The sequence below is a fragment of the Alnus glutinosa genome, chromosome 9 (genome assembly GCF_958979055.1).
Source record: "Alnus glutinosa chromosome 9, dhAlnGlut1.1, whole genome shotgun sequence".
NCBI lineage: Eukaryota > Viridiplantae > Streptophyta > Magnoliopsida > Fagales > Betulaceae > Alnus > Alnus glutinosa.
The window spans coordinates 16,102,079-16,119,221 of NC_084894.1; the positions used below are offsets into that span (position 1 = coordinate 16,102,079).

The 17,143-nt window shown below is 38.6% G+C and overlaps 1 protein-coding gene across 21 annotated transcripts; it reads left to right on the plus strand.

The window, feature by feature from the left end:
* Window positions 1–6,482: 6,482 nt before the first annotated feature.
* Window positions 6,483–16,960, plus strand: LOC133878359 (receptor-like serine/threonine-protein kinase NCRK). Of its 21 annotated transcripts, XM_062316900.1 has the most exons (13): window positions 7,343–7,425; window positions 7,671–7,752; window positions 8,502–8,570; window positions 8,770–8,793; window positions 8,979–9,064; window positions 9,207–9,323; window positions 10,189–10,299; window positions 12,427–12,699; window positions 12,902–13,143; window positions 13,286–13,582; window positions 13,934–14,170; window positions 14,821–15,048; window positions 16,306–16,960. In XM_062316900.1, the coding sequence occupies exons 5-13, from the start codon at window positions 8,995–8,997 to the stop codon at window positions 16,681–16,683; spliced, it is 1,953 nt and encodes a 650-aa protein (XP_062172884.1). In that variant the 5' UTR covers window positions 7,343–7,425; window positions 7,671–7,752; window positions 8,502–8,570; window positions 8,770–8,793; window positions 8,979–8,994; the 3' UTR covers window positions 16,684–16,960. The 21 variants fall into 21 exon arrangements, with proteins under 21 accessions (XP_062172871.1, XP_062172882.1, XP_062172868.1 ...); XM_062316884.1 differs by lacking the exons at window positions 7,343–7,425; window positions 8,770–8,793 and adding an exon at window positions 6,510–6,629; XM_062316902.1 differs by lacking the exons at window positions 7,343–7,425; window positions 7,671–7,752 and adding an exon at window positions 7,127–7,248 and having other exon boundaries at window positions 8,512–8,570.
* The last annotated feature ends 183 nt before the right edge of the window (window positions 16,961–17,143 follow it).

The following is a 17,143-nucleotide window of genomic DNA, read 5'->3' on the forward strand; positions in this document are numbered from 1 at the left end:
TATTTTATTGCACATTATCACACACTTGGTAAATTAGAAGTCAATTTTTTTTTTATTTGGTATCAGAGCAGGTACGCTCCGTTTAAAAGATTTAATTCCTGAGTGTGATCCTTATATCTTTGTGACTTCTATTTTTTAATTACACATTTTATCATGGATTTCTCTCAGTTATCTGAAGAAAATTATGATATTAAGTTCTATAAAGTTTTTGCTAAATTGGATAAAATGGTTTCTCCAAAAGAGCTAAAAAAGGTGAAGCAAGAAAAATAGTCTTTGATTATACAATTGTCTGAATCACATGTTTTGATTGACTTTTTGAAATCTGAGAATGCCATGTTGCTTAATATTATTAATGAACTTGAGAATAAATTGAAAAAATTCTTAAGTGATAATTTTGAAAAATTGACTTCTAATATAAACAAATGTGTGTGTGTGCGCAAAGTGTTAACAAAACAATATTAATGCGGAATTTAAAACACACAAAAATTATGTGGGGCATGAGACCAAGGAGCTTGATATTGAGGAGCCTGATGCCTTGCTGCTTGATTCCATGAAACATGATACCATGGAGTCTGCTGCTGGGCCAGAGGTTTTGTGCCATAATTTGCTTGTCTGGGCATTTCTTTTTTGACCTTTGCTTTTTGTGCTTTAAGAAGGGAGCACTGGGGTTGGACATGCCCACTTAGACCGCAGTGATGGCATATAGGAGATTTTCTAATGGAAGGAGGCTTCTGAGTGCCCAGAACATCTCCATTAATTTTGTCATTCCCTTTATCTTCAATAGTAGGGGGAGGCTCTGGGACTGCAGGCTTAACAAAGACAGTCCTGAAAGTAGAGGGAGTATTAGAGGGAGGAGCTACATACCCGAGACCAATCTTGTCGGTTGGACTTTTCTGGATAGATAGCATGTGAGTCAGCTTTTCATTAGTGACTCTCTCTAATTGGAGCTAAGTCTAGTAGCTTCTCCTCTAGCTCTTGTATTTTGCGCAGCAATGAACTCTTCTCAGTCTGCAAACTGTTCAGATCATGACTGTGCTGCTTGCGACCTTCCCTCAGCTTTTCGAACTCTATATAGAGAGTTTTATAAGCGTCCTTGAGTTCTTCCCCATCATCACTATGCTCCAAGTAAGAATCTTCTTCTTCGACATGTGGAGCCACAAAGGCTAGAAATTTCTCTTGCTCAGGAGCTTCTTCTTCTTCGGACTCATCATTGAGAGTCGCCTTATAAGCCTTCCCCTTACCTTGCTTGAGATTCCCACAATCGGCCTGGATATGCTCAAACCCTGAGCATTCATAACATCTAGGGCCCCTGGGATCTTTCTTCTCGGCTTCCTCAGGTTCAGCTTCTCTGGGGACCTTCTTCATTTTTTCGGAAAACTTCTTTTTGAACCGCTCATTTCTCATTAATCTTCCTAAATTTTTGGCCAGCATGGCCACAACTTTTTCTTCATCCTCAGCGTTGTCTCCAGATGAGACTTTGACCTTCTTCTTGGAAGCTTTTCAGAGCAATGGTTTTCAACTTCTTTACTGGGGGCAAGGACAGCTCATAAGTTTGAATTGATCCCACCAACTCTCCAATCTTCATTTCTTCTAGATCTTTGCTTTCCTCAATTGTAGTTACCTTGATCCTAAAATGCTCAGGCAAAAATCTTAGAATTTTACAGATGAGTTTTACATCCAAGACAGTTTTTCCAAGACTCACCATTTGGTTTCTTAGGTCGCTTATCTTGGAGTAAAACTCTCCAAATGTCTCATCCTCCAACATCTTAATTTCTTCAAATTTAGAAATCAACATTTGAAGTTTGGCAGATTTAACAAGTTTAGTACCTTTATATGTTGTTTCCAGAATTTGCCACGCTTCTTTAGCGGACTCACTATCTGAAATCTTGTGAATTCAGATGGTGAGAGTGCTTGACAAAGAGCATGGAGGGCTTTATCATTGGAAAGTCGCGCATTTTTCTCAGTGACTAGTTCGAGTGGTGCATCTGTTGGCTTAGTCCAACCAGTTTCAACAATACTCCAACAGTCAATGGATTTTAAAAAGAACCGCATATGAGCTTACCAATAGCCATAGTTTGTACCATCAAAGGCAGGAACTGTATTAAGACTTTGAGACATTTTATCAGATAGAAGGAAAAAAAAAATAACACTCAAGAATTGAATCTAAACAGAGTATACCAAGCTCTGATACCAATTGAAAAAATTTGAGATGACTTCTAATATAAAATAAGTGTGTGTGTGCACAAGGTGTTAACAAAATAATAACAATGCGGAATTTAAACAACACAAGAATTTTGTTAATGAAGTGGAAACTCAATATGAGAAAAACCACTTTAGGGCAGCCAAATCTAGGATATCCACTATTCAGAAGAAAAGACTAGTTACAAAGTAGTAGCACTCACATACCCCTGATGCAGTGGTTGTACCTTGCACTATAATGTGTAGCCTAACACGAACGCTTCCCAACCAGGTCTCCTACCTGAAGGGGTCTTCAATGAAATCCTTTACCTTAGGGCCAACCTCTAAGATAGACTTCAGATCAGCGCAGTAACAGCACACACATATCAATGGCTTCAGAGAGACTGATTCAGCACAATAACTTTATAATATAACTCTCTAAGCACTAAGGAATTCAATATTGAATTCTTGTTGTTCTCAAGCTTAGGAACCTCTATTTATAGGCTGCAAGTTCAAATGAGCGTCTGGCTTGATAAAACCTAGGCGTCGTCCGGACGGTAGTCATAGGGCGTCCAGACGGACAACTGTGCGATCGGCTTTCCAAAATTTCGCTGATATTCTTTCCTGATTTGAGCCACGTCCAGACGGTGGTACCCTGTCGTCCTGACGGTCGCACTTTCGCTGCATGCAATTTCCATACCAAGGCTTCGTACATTCGGACCAAGGGAATGGTCGTCCGGACGGTTGATCTGATGCTCGAGCGTCCAGACCAAGAGGACTGACGTTCAGACGTCTGGATTTTAAATGCGATACTTGCCTTATGAATGAGAGTGTTCGGACGGGAATCCACGTCATCCGGACGGTTGCAGCAATCTTCCCATATCTGTGTTTTGGAAGGAAATCCCATAGCTGGTCGAACACCGAGTGTCGTCCGGACGTGCTGCTGAAAAGTTCGGACGGATGCAAGCTGGAGTAGCTTGAGGCTTCTGGACATAGAGGAAGGTCTGGACGGAAAGTTCTCCTCGTTTGGACGGAAGATGCTTTGGACAGGTGGGTGTCCGGACGGTATATCACGTCGTCTGGACGGCTGCAAGGGATCCGATTTTTCTGACTTGTAAACTGTGTAGAATCTTCTGGAAGCACTCTGAATAGCGGAATTCCTGTTTAAAAGCATCTTTACAAAGAAGTGATTTTGTCTAACAGAATGTGGCCAACTACAAACTAACAACATCAACACGGGGATTATGGTCTGAAGATCTAGTAGCCAACACCTCAACCGAATGAGAAGAAAATCTGGACAACCAACTTGAGTTCGCCATAGCCCGGTCAATCTTCTTTTCTATGTATTCATCACCTTCTCTATTGTTCCTCCAAGTGAACTTAGGCCCAACAAACTCGGGATCACTCAGTCCACATTCCTCCAAAGTTAGACGAAACGCATCCATTTGGGCCTCTCTACGCAGCACCCTTCCCATCTTTTCACCATGGTCCAATATTTCATTAAAATCCCTAAAAACAAGCCAAGGACCCGTGGATAATAATTTCAAATGCTTAAGTAAAGCCCAAGTTTCATATCTCTTTGAATAATCTGGCTGCCCGTAGAAGCCCGTGATCAGCCAATCGGGCGATCCTCCCACTCCCTTGACAAGAGCATTAATATGAAACCGGGAGAAGTTTAAGATTTCGACTTCTCTACTATCCATCCAAAACAGCACAATTCCACCACTGCCCTATTGCATCAACTGCAAAAAAACCTACAAAACCAAGTTGACATATGAGCCTTTCAAGGTATGCCTTCGTGCTCAAGGTTTCGATTAAAAACACGAATCGAGGTTTCTTGTCCATCACCATGTGACGGAGATCACAAACTTTTCGAGGGGTCCCAATCCCTCGGCAGTTCCAACTGAGGATACTCATTGTGGCTAGCAGGGCTAGATTTCAGCCGCTGCCAATGCCAAGGATGAGGATGACACCTCAATAAAACGCCCTTTTTTTGTAAGCTCCCCCTGGGCATGGGGAACTTTAGAGTCGGCAATCTCCTTCTTATGTTTACCAGTAACAATCGGCCTTGGAGAAGCAGAAGCATTTCTGGAAATCTTCTTACGTACCCTTACGCACAAAACCTCCTCGTATCTTAGTAGTCGAACTAGCTGACTTGAAAACAAATTGCTCAAGCTAGGCAGCCATCAGTTTCCGTCAACGGAATATCCACCAATGTTAAAGTGGACACATCAAGAACCAAAGCTGCAGGAGTGCTCACAGAATCGCCACGTTGCCCAACAATGCAAGTTTTTGGCAAGCGCACCGTGTCCACTAAAGCAGACGTGTCATATAGTCCAACATGCTCCTTATTCTTTGTTTGTCGCTCAACTGACTCACCCATGCACGTGGATAATTGAGGGCAGGTGATATCCGTGAAGAACTCTACATCATGAAGACCACCTACGTTATTTTCACCACCCACCAGAGAATCAGGGAAGTAACAGACTTCCCTTTGAATCCCGAGATATCCTCACCCGAAGTGTCAACTGCATGGGATGTGGGTGGATTGAGATAAATCTCCTTATTCGAAGGAACCTCCTTCGTGCATCCCGGAAAAAGAGTATCTCCTCCGGCCCAAGGTAGTGGTGGCCCAGCATGTCTGGAACCACCGGTGAAGGTAGAACCTTCCGATTGTGGCCGTGTTGGACCTCCCCTCCTGTACCTATAATCATCCGCTCGCAACCAAGCACCCCATGGCTTGTCGGTCTTGACCTCAAAGGAAGACCCCCCTTTAGCCAGGCAAACAACAGAGCCATGATAGATCCCTCCCACAAACATGGCAGAATTGTGGAAGTTTTTCATACCTGAAGGGAACCCAAATGGATTTTCCACTCAAAACAAGGGCCCGTCCTCGCTCCAGTGGTCGTGTAACGTCTAGATGAATCCGAACACGAAGACAGCGACCCCAAGTAACATCAACTTCTTCCATCGTACCCAGTGTACTCCCAATCTTCTGCCCAATCTCCCGACTCATGCACACCAATGGCATCTCATGCATTTGCACCCAAAAAGGAGATGACATGAACACCACTTGTGAAGAGGGTATTCCTTCGTCAACATCCTTCAAGACCAAAACACTACGATCAAATAGCCATGGACGCCCCTGCATTACTCTCTGTTTATCCGTCTCAGATGAGAACTCGATAAGCCAGAGATTCTCATACATATCTTTAAAAACTATATTTCCCACCGTCTTCCAAAGCTTGGACATCAACGAACGAAAAACTTCTTTCTGAATAAGCCTATCAGAGAGAAGTTTCCCTACAAGACACCTCCCACTTTGCACCCGGGGGTCTGCTATGTCAACTTTCGAAATCGTGATACCTACACTCTCTCCTTCCGTTAAAGACATCTTCCCACAGAGCTCTTCTATCGCCTCAACCATATCAAAATGGAGAAAAAAGACTATAGAAACACCACCCTACACGATAACTATAGAAATGAATGAAGAAACACCTTGCCGGCAACCAACAAGGGACTAATGAACGTACCTGAACCCTCACCTCTATCGTTTTCTCGGAGAGAAAAAGTCTAGAGAGAGAGATTGAGCGAAGAGATGTTTTGGAATGAAAGTAAAAGTAAACAGGACCTTATTGAGTCAAAATTTTAAGGTGACATGGACTCACGTAATCATAATTTTCGTTCTTTTTTTTTTTTTTTTAAATGTTTTCGTAATCTTTTCTGGTAGGTATATTTATTGAAAATTATGGATCAATTTTATGCAATTTATAAATATGCTTACTAAATTTTCAGTTTCTCTTATTGATAAATAACGTAACGATATATTAACAACTTGGTATAATGTATATAGTTAGATTTATATAATAAAATCTTAGTAAAACAAATGGTTCTTTTCTATTTCACATTCAATTCCATCACGAACGTTCAACTAGCCAGAAATAAAATCCTCTAAATTGCACTTAAAACATGGTGGAGTTATTTCATGCATAATGTATTGTATTGAACTATCATTTTAAAAAAAGAATATGTATTATGTACAATATTAAAACAATAAATTGAGTTAGCTGGGCCGCTGTACATGTGGAGTGGGCACATGAGCTTCATCGTGACACAACATAAAGAAAAAGAAAGACATAGAAGACCTATAAAAGAAAAAAAATAAAAATAAAAATAAAATAAAATAAAAGAAAAAAAGAAAAGAAAAGACAAGAAAGACATAAAAGAGCGGGCCCAAGAGGGACCACCTGCAGAATCCAGAAGGAGCCACCTCGGCAGTGGTGCATCAGCTGTCAAAATTCTCTGAAACGCTTCGAAGCTTTCTTTCATGGAAACCCCACTCAAGAGTCACAAGCATTCTAAAACGTTCAAGCTTTCCAACCTCTTTAGCAGATCTGAAGCTTACTGGGTGGAAATGACGCACAGCGTCTGGGGCAGAAGCTGATTTCTAGGTTCGCTGGTCTCTCTTTCTTTCCTCTACATTCTTTGTAAAATTGTTTGGTTAGTTCGGAGGAGCTATAAGCGTCTTTGAATGCATCATCTTTCATGGCTATTTTTGCTTTTCCTTTTTTAAATAAATTCTGTGATTATTACACCAACCAATCGACACGTATTTTTGGCCGTCAATTAATTGCACGGTCCTGATTCAACTGATCAAATGCCGTATTGGTACGTCAAATGGGGCCCATTGTGATGCAATCTAGAAGCGGACACGGATACGTGGGGCCCTGTGTATGCATATGGGTTCAAATTCTAGCTTTCATGTCGCTTTACTGACACCAAAGTAAGTATGTACTCTGTCTTGCAAGCCAAGTTTTATACTAACCGTTATTTATCCTAAAAAAAGAAAAAAAGAAAAATAAGTTTTTTAAAACAGTTGGGTTGGGTGTGTGATATATATTAGATAAAGCAAAGATTGAGAAGTTTCCAATTTGTTTGAAACCCATGTCTCTAATGTTACCACCTCTAGGCTGGCTCTGAGTGTATGACCAAAATGATGAATAGCTACAGTACTGATCGTTGAGGGGTCTCTTTCGGAGTTGCAAAAGGGTTGCTTTCTGAGAGCTAGAGGTAGTTGATGGGCTTGTTTTTATTATCTCGATCCCCTTTTTTGAATATTTTTAAGCGCCCCATTTATTCTCTATCCACACTATTTGCTATCGTACGTCGCGTCTGCACTGCCCTTGTTTACCTGCAGGTTTTAGTCGTGATAGATATGCCCATGTAATCTGAACTTTGATTTTCTGGGTGTGTAGGTTTTACTTTTATTCTATTATTACCCACATTTACACACATTTAGAATATGAGAAGTTAGTTAGTGGGAATGGGTTTTGATTTGTCTGTATTTGGAGTACTCTAAGCGAACTATGAGCTGCCATATCAGTTTGTAGATTCTCAGAGAAGCTTACAGGGTCTGCTGGTTTGACTTGGATGTTTCTTACTCTCTTAGGTAAAATGATTCTTCTGAAAATGCTCATTTTTCTGGTTTCTAGGTTGGGCTTTTTGTCTCCATTAATGCCCTTGCATTCTGTTAAGGGAGCCGAGTCTGTACTCTGTAGGATCATTTAATTTGTGGTAGGTCTACTATCCAGCAGCTTAACACTTGTCATAATTATTTGATGTAATATACTCTGCGGTACCAGCCTTCAATAACTGGTGGACATGCTTGTTTCTCATGCATTTAATATATATTAGTTGTGCATCATTGTCTCACTTGTCACTGGGTATAGCTATTACCCAGCCGTAGATGACCAATAATTATGGGAAGTGATTGTACCAGAAAGTTTGGCTTGATGATTCTACGGTTCAGTATAGTCTAACTTTATGTTCCTGGTATATCGCTTGAGTGCTTAACTACCGTATGTTGGAATAAATTGGAAGCTTCAGATGTTTGTTGGCCAACCATGAATTTGGCCACCCTATTTCTCTATCTTGACTTCAAGGCCACGTGTTAGATGAGAATATTGATACCACTCTGAGTCTTAGACTCTTAATAGTGTCTTCCCCTCCTCCGTGACCCCGCCCCCAATTTCATCCTTTTCAGAATAAATTACTTGAAACTGAAAGCTGAACCATGGTCGATTGTTTTCAACTCTGTTTGATGTCCAGCTCATTTTACTGCATAGACGCATGGATGTAAGCTTTTGATGTCTTATATCTAACTTATAAGCATAGAGGCATGGATGTAAGCTTTTGATGTCCAGCTCATCTTAATATATGCAATTTGATGTTTTTTTGGTGATTCATTTCATTAAAAAATCCATTTCTTTCTTGCTGCATAGATACTTGTGTTCTTGCTTGATTGAAATGTCATCTATTATCAGCTATGTGCAGTTTGGAGAGGCTTTGAGATCAATGAAATTTAAGGAGTAAAGCACTTGTACCAAATGAAGGTTGGTTTAGAACATTCCTTTTTCATATGTTGTTTAATGATTTCCACAAGAGCATAGCCTGGACTCTGTTTATTTGGTTCTTTGGTTGCTGAAAAATCCTGCTATTTATCTTGTAAAATTACTAAAATTGCTATATTTCTACTGTAGCTAATGGAAGATAAGTTATTTTATTTTATTTTTTTGTTATTAATCCTTTCAGCTTGCTATCAGCATTACTTGACCAGTAAGTTTCAAATGACATGGGACACAATATGCAGTTAATTTTCTTTTACAATTGAGAAATATCTGCTGTCATTTGTAAGAAGTCGATGTGCAAATTATCCTTTTGTTCTTCTGTAAATTTATGAAGTGCAAAGTTTTTATGATTTGCAACAGTGTATTGACTAGCTTCATTTTCTTTACTTATAGTGTTAGGGTGGAATAAATGAAGCTTGAAAGAGAAGTTGTCATTGCTTGTCTCTTAAGCTTGATCTGGATTCGGCAAAGTCATTGTGGTTAGTATTAAAACTCATATCATTTCTGGAATTCAGCTCTGACCATTCTTTCCCTGGTAGTAAAACTTCTGAAACTTAAAATGGCCCAAACCCTGCAAATTGAAATTAAAAAGCCTGTCTCTCAAGTTCAATATTTCTGCAGATGAACTTTCTGATACTTCTGGCATAAACAAATGGACGTGTAAATGTTTTTCATATCAAGGAAACAGGAGCTATGCTCTTAAATCCAACTGTTCCACGTCCTGTGATTGCATTCCAGGTATGCTGCTACTTTTATGGTCTAAGCATCCAGAAGTTTTGATTGGCATGGTAAACTACTCCTGATATAAATTTGCTGCTGATAAATGTTTTGCAGAAAATTCTCTCTCTCTCTCTCTCTCTCTCACATTTTTAGTTAATATATATTTGAATTTCACATATATGTCTCGTTCAATCTGTTATTCTTAGAAACTTCTACCAGCAGCATACATACCAAGGAGAGAAGGGTAAAAATGAAAAGTGCATTGCAAAGTAGTTCAGTCTGGACAACAGTTCAATGCTTCTAATTAATTATTTAGTTTGTTTTCAGTTGAACTTCCCATTGATTAAACTAAACAATACAATTTTGGTACTTGATGTAGAATCTAAAGAGGGTGATGGAGCTTTTTTCTTCTTTTAGCTAGGTTTTTCTCTGGTATGCTTGTTGTATACTTGGGTTGCGCAGTTTGTGCTTTAATAAATATAAAAAATAAAATAAAATTGTAATTTAGGGTGATAACTTCTCACATTGTCATATCTATATTGTGGATAAAGTGAATTGGAGCCATTGCCACTGTATTGGGTATTTCCGATGTGATGTATCTACAATTTAATGGCGGAAGTCTCTGTGGGATGTGTGCGTGTGTTTCATATGTTTCGATGGGAGGTCTTAGCAGAGATCTACATGTCTTGAAAGCATGTTTGGTTGAATCCTTGCAGGTTGTAATTTTTTTACATCTATTAGGAGTATCCTGCATTTTGGGCACCAATAGTTCTTTTACTTTGTCTTTGTGTTTAGCAATAATGTTCAAATACATAGATCATGTATCACTGGGCAGCTGACTGTGTAATATATACACTAACTGCATATGATTACTCCAATGTAGATGCTGAAGGAAGTGGGACCATGTGGACATGTAAATGCATTGATGGGTTCCCTAAAGTAGCTTCTTACAATTTTGATACTAACTGTTTTGCAGCCTGCAACTGCACTTCCGGTATGTTGCTTTCTATCTCTTTTACTTTCTGCTGAAATCCTTGTGGAGTTTGTCCTTCTGAATAACTTAATAGGTTAATTGTATCTTTTTGATGATTAATGTCCTCATCACAGAGACTAACTTGGAGTTCATTTCTAGAGAGCTGGTATGCAGTTTATGGGGTTTTCAACATGTGGAAGGGTGCTATTTAGAGTCAGGAGGGGGGCTTTAGGAAGGATTTTGTTAATGTGGGATAGGAGGGTGGTGGAAATGATTGAGGACTGTATGAGGAGATTTTTTGTTGCATGCTCTTTTAAAAGTTTCAATGATAATTGTGAATGAGTGTTACGTACCTATGTTAGGAGGCATAAACGCATGCAGGCACTACAAGCAGCCGATTCAGCCCTAGGAGAACATGATGAAACCCTAGCCGCAATCAATCCTAACCCTAGTGGCGGCTGATCCGAATTTGGCAAGAAGAAGTGGATAAGTCAGTGCTTGGGGAGCACGACTTGTGGATGGGGAAATTCCTAGAAATAAGGGATTAGTATTTCTCTAGTTGGTAGCTTCCTAAGAATAAGGGATTGTTATCCCCTTTGTAGATGGAAAGAATTCCTAAGAATAAGGTTGTTAGATGGAAAGAATTCCTAAGAATAAGGCACTAGCCATTATGTCCTTATTAGCATCTTGTAATCGTTACCCTATTACTAGGGGTTTGTGAAATTAGTAAGTATGCAGAAAATTATCAACAAACGACTACTATAGTTGTTAGGAGGCAGGGGTACCTCAAATACCCCATTATCCATTCATCATCTTCACCGTAGGTAAACCCAGGAAGACCGATCCTGCGGCTTTGCCCCTCACCAAACCCATCACTCGCTCACAAACACAATCCGAAACCGAGGCACACAACAGTGAGCTTTTACAGGTGTTTGTGGTCCAAATGACAATAATGATAGGAAAGTGTTGTTGGATGAATTGGCTGGGCTTATCAGGTGGTGGGATGCCATTGTGTATCGGGGGAGATTTTAATATTATATGATATCCGAGTGAGAAATCAGGTGATGCTCTTCATTCCATAGCTATGATGGAATTTTCAGATTCCATCTTTGATCAGAGTCTTATGGACATACCTCTCGTAGGTTGAGATTTCATGTAGTCCAATAATCGTGATGCTCAGTTTTGGTCAAGAATTGATAGGTTTCTACTTTCTCATGATTGGGAAGAATAGTTTGTTGATGTCATTCAGATGAGACTCCCTAGAATCTTGTCGGATCACTTCCCATTGATGCTTGATTATGGGGTCTCGAGTAGGAGAAGATATTTTAAGTTTGAGAACAAGTGGCTGAAGTTAGAGGGCTTTGTGGATCGGGTGAAAACATGGAGGGGTCATATAGTTTTCAGGTTCCCCTGGTTTTGTGCTAGCATGCAAGTTGAGAGCCTTGAAAACGGATTTGAAAAAATGTAATGAAGAGATATTTGGCAATGTGAGGAGGCAAAAAAAGGATGGTATCCGAGAGCTTGATATCATTGTAGAAGGTAGATCATTAACTGAGGATGAAAGGTTGAGAAAGGAATAATTTTCTAGGGACTTGGAGATGTTTATTCTTTTTGAAGAAGTCAGTTGGAGGTAGAATTCCAGGGCTCTTTGGCTAAGAGAGGGAGATAAGGGTTGTGTTTAATAAAGAATTTTGAGAGAAGAAAGGAAAGAAGAATTGATTGATGTGATATAAAGGTGAAAGAAGTTTTGAATTTTTTGTAGAAGAAAAGTGAATAAAATTGTTTGGTAATGTAAAAAAGGGAGTTTGACTTTTTATTTTTATTTTTTAATTTTTTTAAGGAGAAAGGAGAAAAAATTGTTACCAAACATCGCCAAGAATACAAAATTTTTTCACTGGGTGGGAAATTTGAATAGAAGAAATAGGGAGCACATTGTGCAATTTTACAATTGGCTTTATTTAGAACAGTTCAGCTTTATTTGGATTTAAATTTTGTTTAACTGTGAAACTCTTGATTGTTTGCATGTTCAGGTGTTTTATGGGTAATGATGCATGAGTGATCTGTTTTTATTTTATACATAAAGTTATTTGCCAATCTTTATGTCATGATGCTCAAAAGCTTCTTGGGTGTCTGATTTCTTCTTAACAGGATCTCTCAGCACGGCACAAGACTCAAAAAAGCATGTTTCAGGCAAAGTTGTTGTGATTATACTATTACTATGTGTTATACTCACAACCTTTGCATTTCTTGCCTCCGCTATGTTCTATTTCTATCGAAGGGACAAGTGCCCTATTCAGACACCGATGTTCTCATCAGATATAGAAACAAGTTGCAATAGTGCTACCAACTTAATAAGTCTTAGGACTTCTTCAGTGCTAGCAACCAAAGTTACTGCAGATTTCCCTATAAATCCTTCAACAGGCAAGTCTTTTAACTTTCTTTTAAGGTAATTGTCAGAAAGGTTTGTTATCACATTTTCTTGCATGTTTATTTCTATCACAGACTATATATATTAAGAACCTGATTTATATTTTTGGCTTTTACCATGTTCTATTGTGGTTACTTTAATCCAAACTTGGCTTTTATAGCCAAACCATTATGAATCCTCATTTTCATCTCACAGGGTGTTTTCTGAAGGCTTCATCCTTAATTAGAAGCAAAAGAGGAAATATACATGGAACCATTATCCAATTTGCATACTCTCAGTTGGAAAGTGCAACCGAAAAGTTCTCAGACTCTAATCTTATAGGAGTTGGAGGAAGCAGCTATGTTTATCGTGGTCAGCTAAAAAATGGTAGAACTGTGGCAATTAAGCGTCTAAGATCTCAGCAAGGACCAGATGCAGAGTTTCTGTTTTTAACAGAGGTACTACCTTGACTTGTCTTTAGGTTTTATTTCTTGGTTAAAATCATTTCGTTTCCAGATATCTTGAAGGAAAAAAAAAGAATATTGGTTTGATTTTCTTCCTATGACATTTGTGGGCATTTTAAAATCTTGTTTTGCTCAGATTGAACTGTTATCCAGACTTCACCATTGTCATGTGGTGCCTTTGCTTGGCTACTGCTTAGAATCTCTAGGAAAAAATGCTGAGAGGCTCCTGGTGTTTGAGCACATGCCTAATGGTAATTTGAGAGAGAGTCTGGATGGAAGTTCAGGGAAAGACATGGACTGGGCTACTCGAGTTGCAAGTGCAATTGGAGCTGCAAGGGGATTGGAATATCTTCATGAAGCAGCTGCTCCAAGGATTCTGCATAGTGATGTCAAATCAACAAATATTCTTCTGGATGATAATTGGAAAGCAAAAGTAAGAATCTTGATTCTTTTAGACATCTGTTATGATTAGAACATGTCAGTAAGAGGGAAGGGGAAAAAGAACATAATTTTTTTTTTTCCAGTGAATTTCCTGAAATGAGTCATTAAGAACAGAAAGAAAACTCCTGATTCATAGTGAATTCGGTCTGGTATTACAACAACTTTTTTACCCCCCCCCCAAAAAAAGAAAAATGGTTATTCAGCTAGTCATTTGCTAGTGATGTTCTTTCGTTATGAAATAATATGAGAAATCTTTAGTAAATAGGTGCTTTTATCATCACCTATTCAGCCAGTGGACATACTTATGATAGTTTTTTCGTATTTACTTGATATGTTTGTACAGATAACTGATCTTGGTATGGCTAAGTGCTTAAGGGCTGATGGTCTCCCCAGCTCTTCCAATTCTCCAGCAAAAATGCAGGGGACTTTTGGCTATTTTGCACCAGAGTATGCAATTGTTGGAAAAGCCTCTCTCAAGTCAGATGTTTTCAGTTTTGGGGTAGTTCTTCTTGAGCTTATTAGTGGTCGGCAGCCCATCTACAAATCGACAAGCAAAGGAGAAGAAAGCCTTGTCATTTGGGTATAGTAAATCCCCATTCTGTTATTGCATGAAAGCAATTGCTTTTACATGCATTTGTTATCTCATCTGCTATCTCAAACATTTTTCTTCTTTCGAATCTAAGAATGAAATAATCAAAATATCAAACAGGGTCGTGTCCCGCCTGACGTAGGAAAAACCCTTTTTTCATACGCTTTCTCGCCTGTTAAAGCAACGTGTGAGAGCTTACCCTAGGTCAAGTTGAATTGTCTCTATGAATTTTAGGATACTTCTATTGGAGAATTGGTGTGTGAGGCATGCGAGGACATGATATTCGTCTCCACTAGCTGTGTGATTATTTTTGTACACTTATAAAAGAATTCACTTCATCTTCTAGAAAAAAAAATGTAAGCATTCTGATGATGTTCTACTATTTTGTTGAGAATACATGGTTGTTATTTTGGAGCTTCTGCAATCAGACAGCTGAGCTTATTAATACCCAGTTGATATAGGCGTCAGTGTTAACCTTGATTTCCCTATGTTGTGTTTTCGAATAATTGGTTATTTTAAACAAGCCTTTTTTCTTTCTTTCATTTTTTTCCCTTCTGTCTCTATATTATGTTTGATAATAAAATTAGGTCATTAACAGATATCATGTTGATGTAACACATATGTCATGTATCTTTGTGTAGGCTACTCCTCGATTACAAGATAGTGGACGAGTAGTTACAGATTTGCCTGATCCTTGCTTAAATGGGAATTTCCCAGAAGAAGAGATGCAAATAATGGCTTATCTAGCAAAGGAGTGCCTGTTATTGGATCCAGATGATCGACCAACCATGAGTGAGGTTGTTCAAATTCTCTCAACTATTACACCTGAGAAGTCTAGAAGGAGGAACCTTCCTGTATATCTTTATCAGGTAAATACATTTTTACCATTATATGCTAGGTATTTCACTTTGCTGTCACAGGTTATTTTTCTTTTCTACTTGATCTTATATCCCCTTTTACTAATTATTATTGGACCACAGTGGGAAGACCCTTGTACATTGTTCTGTTGTCCACTTGTTTGTTGTTGCTCAGACTTCTTAGCACCCGTTGGAAGGGGCCTAGCTCATTAATAACTTGTATGATGTGCTTGGATGCAGATTTTGAAACGTTTTTAGAAGTTTCAAAATGACGGAATTTAAATTGATGGGGAGTTCAATTGCATCAATTAAAATTTCTATTGTTTGGATGAATATATTTAAAAATTAAGAAATTAGAGTATTATAGTGGTTATAATGATGATGTATGGTGGTGATAGTAAGTGTTGGTGGCAACGGCAGCTGCAGTGGTAGTAGCAATGGGGGTGGCGGCAATGGTGGTAGTTGTGGTGGTGATAAAAATAGTAGTGGTGGCAATATAAAGAGTTTGGTACTAATATGAGAACTGTGATGTTGGTTAAATTTGTACAATGACACATTTTCAAAGGAATTTGAACTTGAGCTTTGAATGTTTGAAATTTTCAAGTTAAAAATTCCATATAATTTTTGAATTAACTCTCTTATTAACCTAAATAGAAGAAACCAATTTGGAATTCCTAAATTACAACTTTTAAATAAAATCCCACCTCAAAATCTCTCATCCAAACACAGCATTAAGTAATTTTATATCTTCTATAAACCAACACAAATTATGCATTTTATTGTATGATCAGAGGGTCAACCAAGTCTAGTTGATTCGTACTGAGAATGCATATTTAAGCTGACCTGGCCTTGCCTTTTCTTCTCAGAAATGTTTCAGATGAGTAAACTACACGTAGGTTAGGACTTTGTTTCTTCCCCAACTCGTGTTTGTTTCCTCTCAATAGATTCTTTGTAAATGACCACAAGTAAATTTCAATTGGATATTGAATTGCTCTAAACGAGTGCTAGAACAGATAAAAATTCATATTTCTCTCACTCTTGTATGTGAGAGTCTACCCTTCTCGCTCCTAGTCATGGTGCACATGCGTAAAAGAGATCAGTAGGAGAAAAAAGAAATTAGTAGTTTTGTTTTTTTTTTTTCCAATGATAATTAAGAATGAAGCCAGTAGGTGAAGGTTATTCAAATTACTTGCTTTAAAATTGAGCTAGATTTTCCTAAGAAACCAGTACTTGCTCAACTGATCATTGCAATTTTCATGTGCAATATAGAGGTCATCTCCCCATAGGATGAAAAGTGAATCATACATTCAGAGATCTTACAGCCAAGTGGAGAAGAGGCCAGCCTCATCCAGTAAATGGTCAACTCGATGCTCACTGCAGTTGTCAGGCCCTATTGATGCAGAGGAGATAAGGCCAGCCCCATTGAGTAAAGAATCAATTCTGTGTCCTCTGGCAGTAAATTTTGATGGTACTCCGCGTGTTGGAAATAACGGTGAGGAAGCAGATACTGTTTCGGCTGAATATATAGAGAGATTGATCCTCTTGACTTCAAATAGTAGGAGTCGGCAAGACTCGGACGACGAAATGGTGGACTTAACTGAGCCACGGCTTGAATCATTCTGCCTGAGCAATATTAAGACCCCTTGACAAGAGTAGATTGCTCAGAGAGGATATCATATTGCAAGCAAGCAGGGGTTTTTTTTCCCTTTAAAGAAGATCATATCACAGGTGTTAGATGATCATATAAGTTTCTATGTTGTATTTAATGCATCTTAATTGGTTTATGTACAGATGGAAGTATAGAAAATACATGTTGTATGATTGGAGATGGGTCAGAAGAAAAGGTGGTCGTTCTGTCACTTGAATGAGCACATAAAACATATGGTCCCGTAGAAAGTTATTGCATGACAATAATTTTGATCTAGTTGTGTGTTTCATTGTGTTTGTCAGTTTAGGCGTAAGAAGCATCTCAATAAAATCAATCATACCTGGAATATAACTTTTGTAACTTGTGTTTCCGGAAGGAGCCAAATAGTTGGAATGGCCTAAAAAGATGTATTTGTAGCGAGCTGGCTAATTCATGTAGTAAAAACACAAGTGATTCATG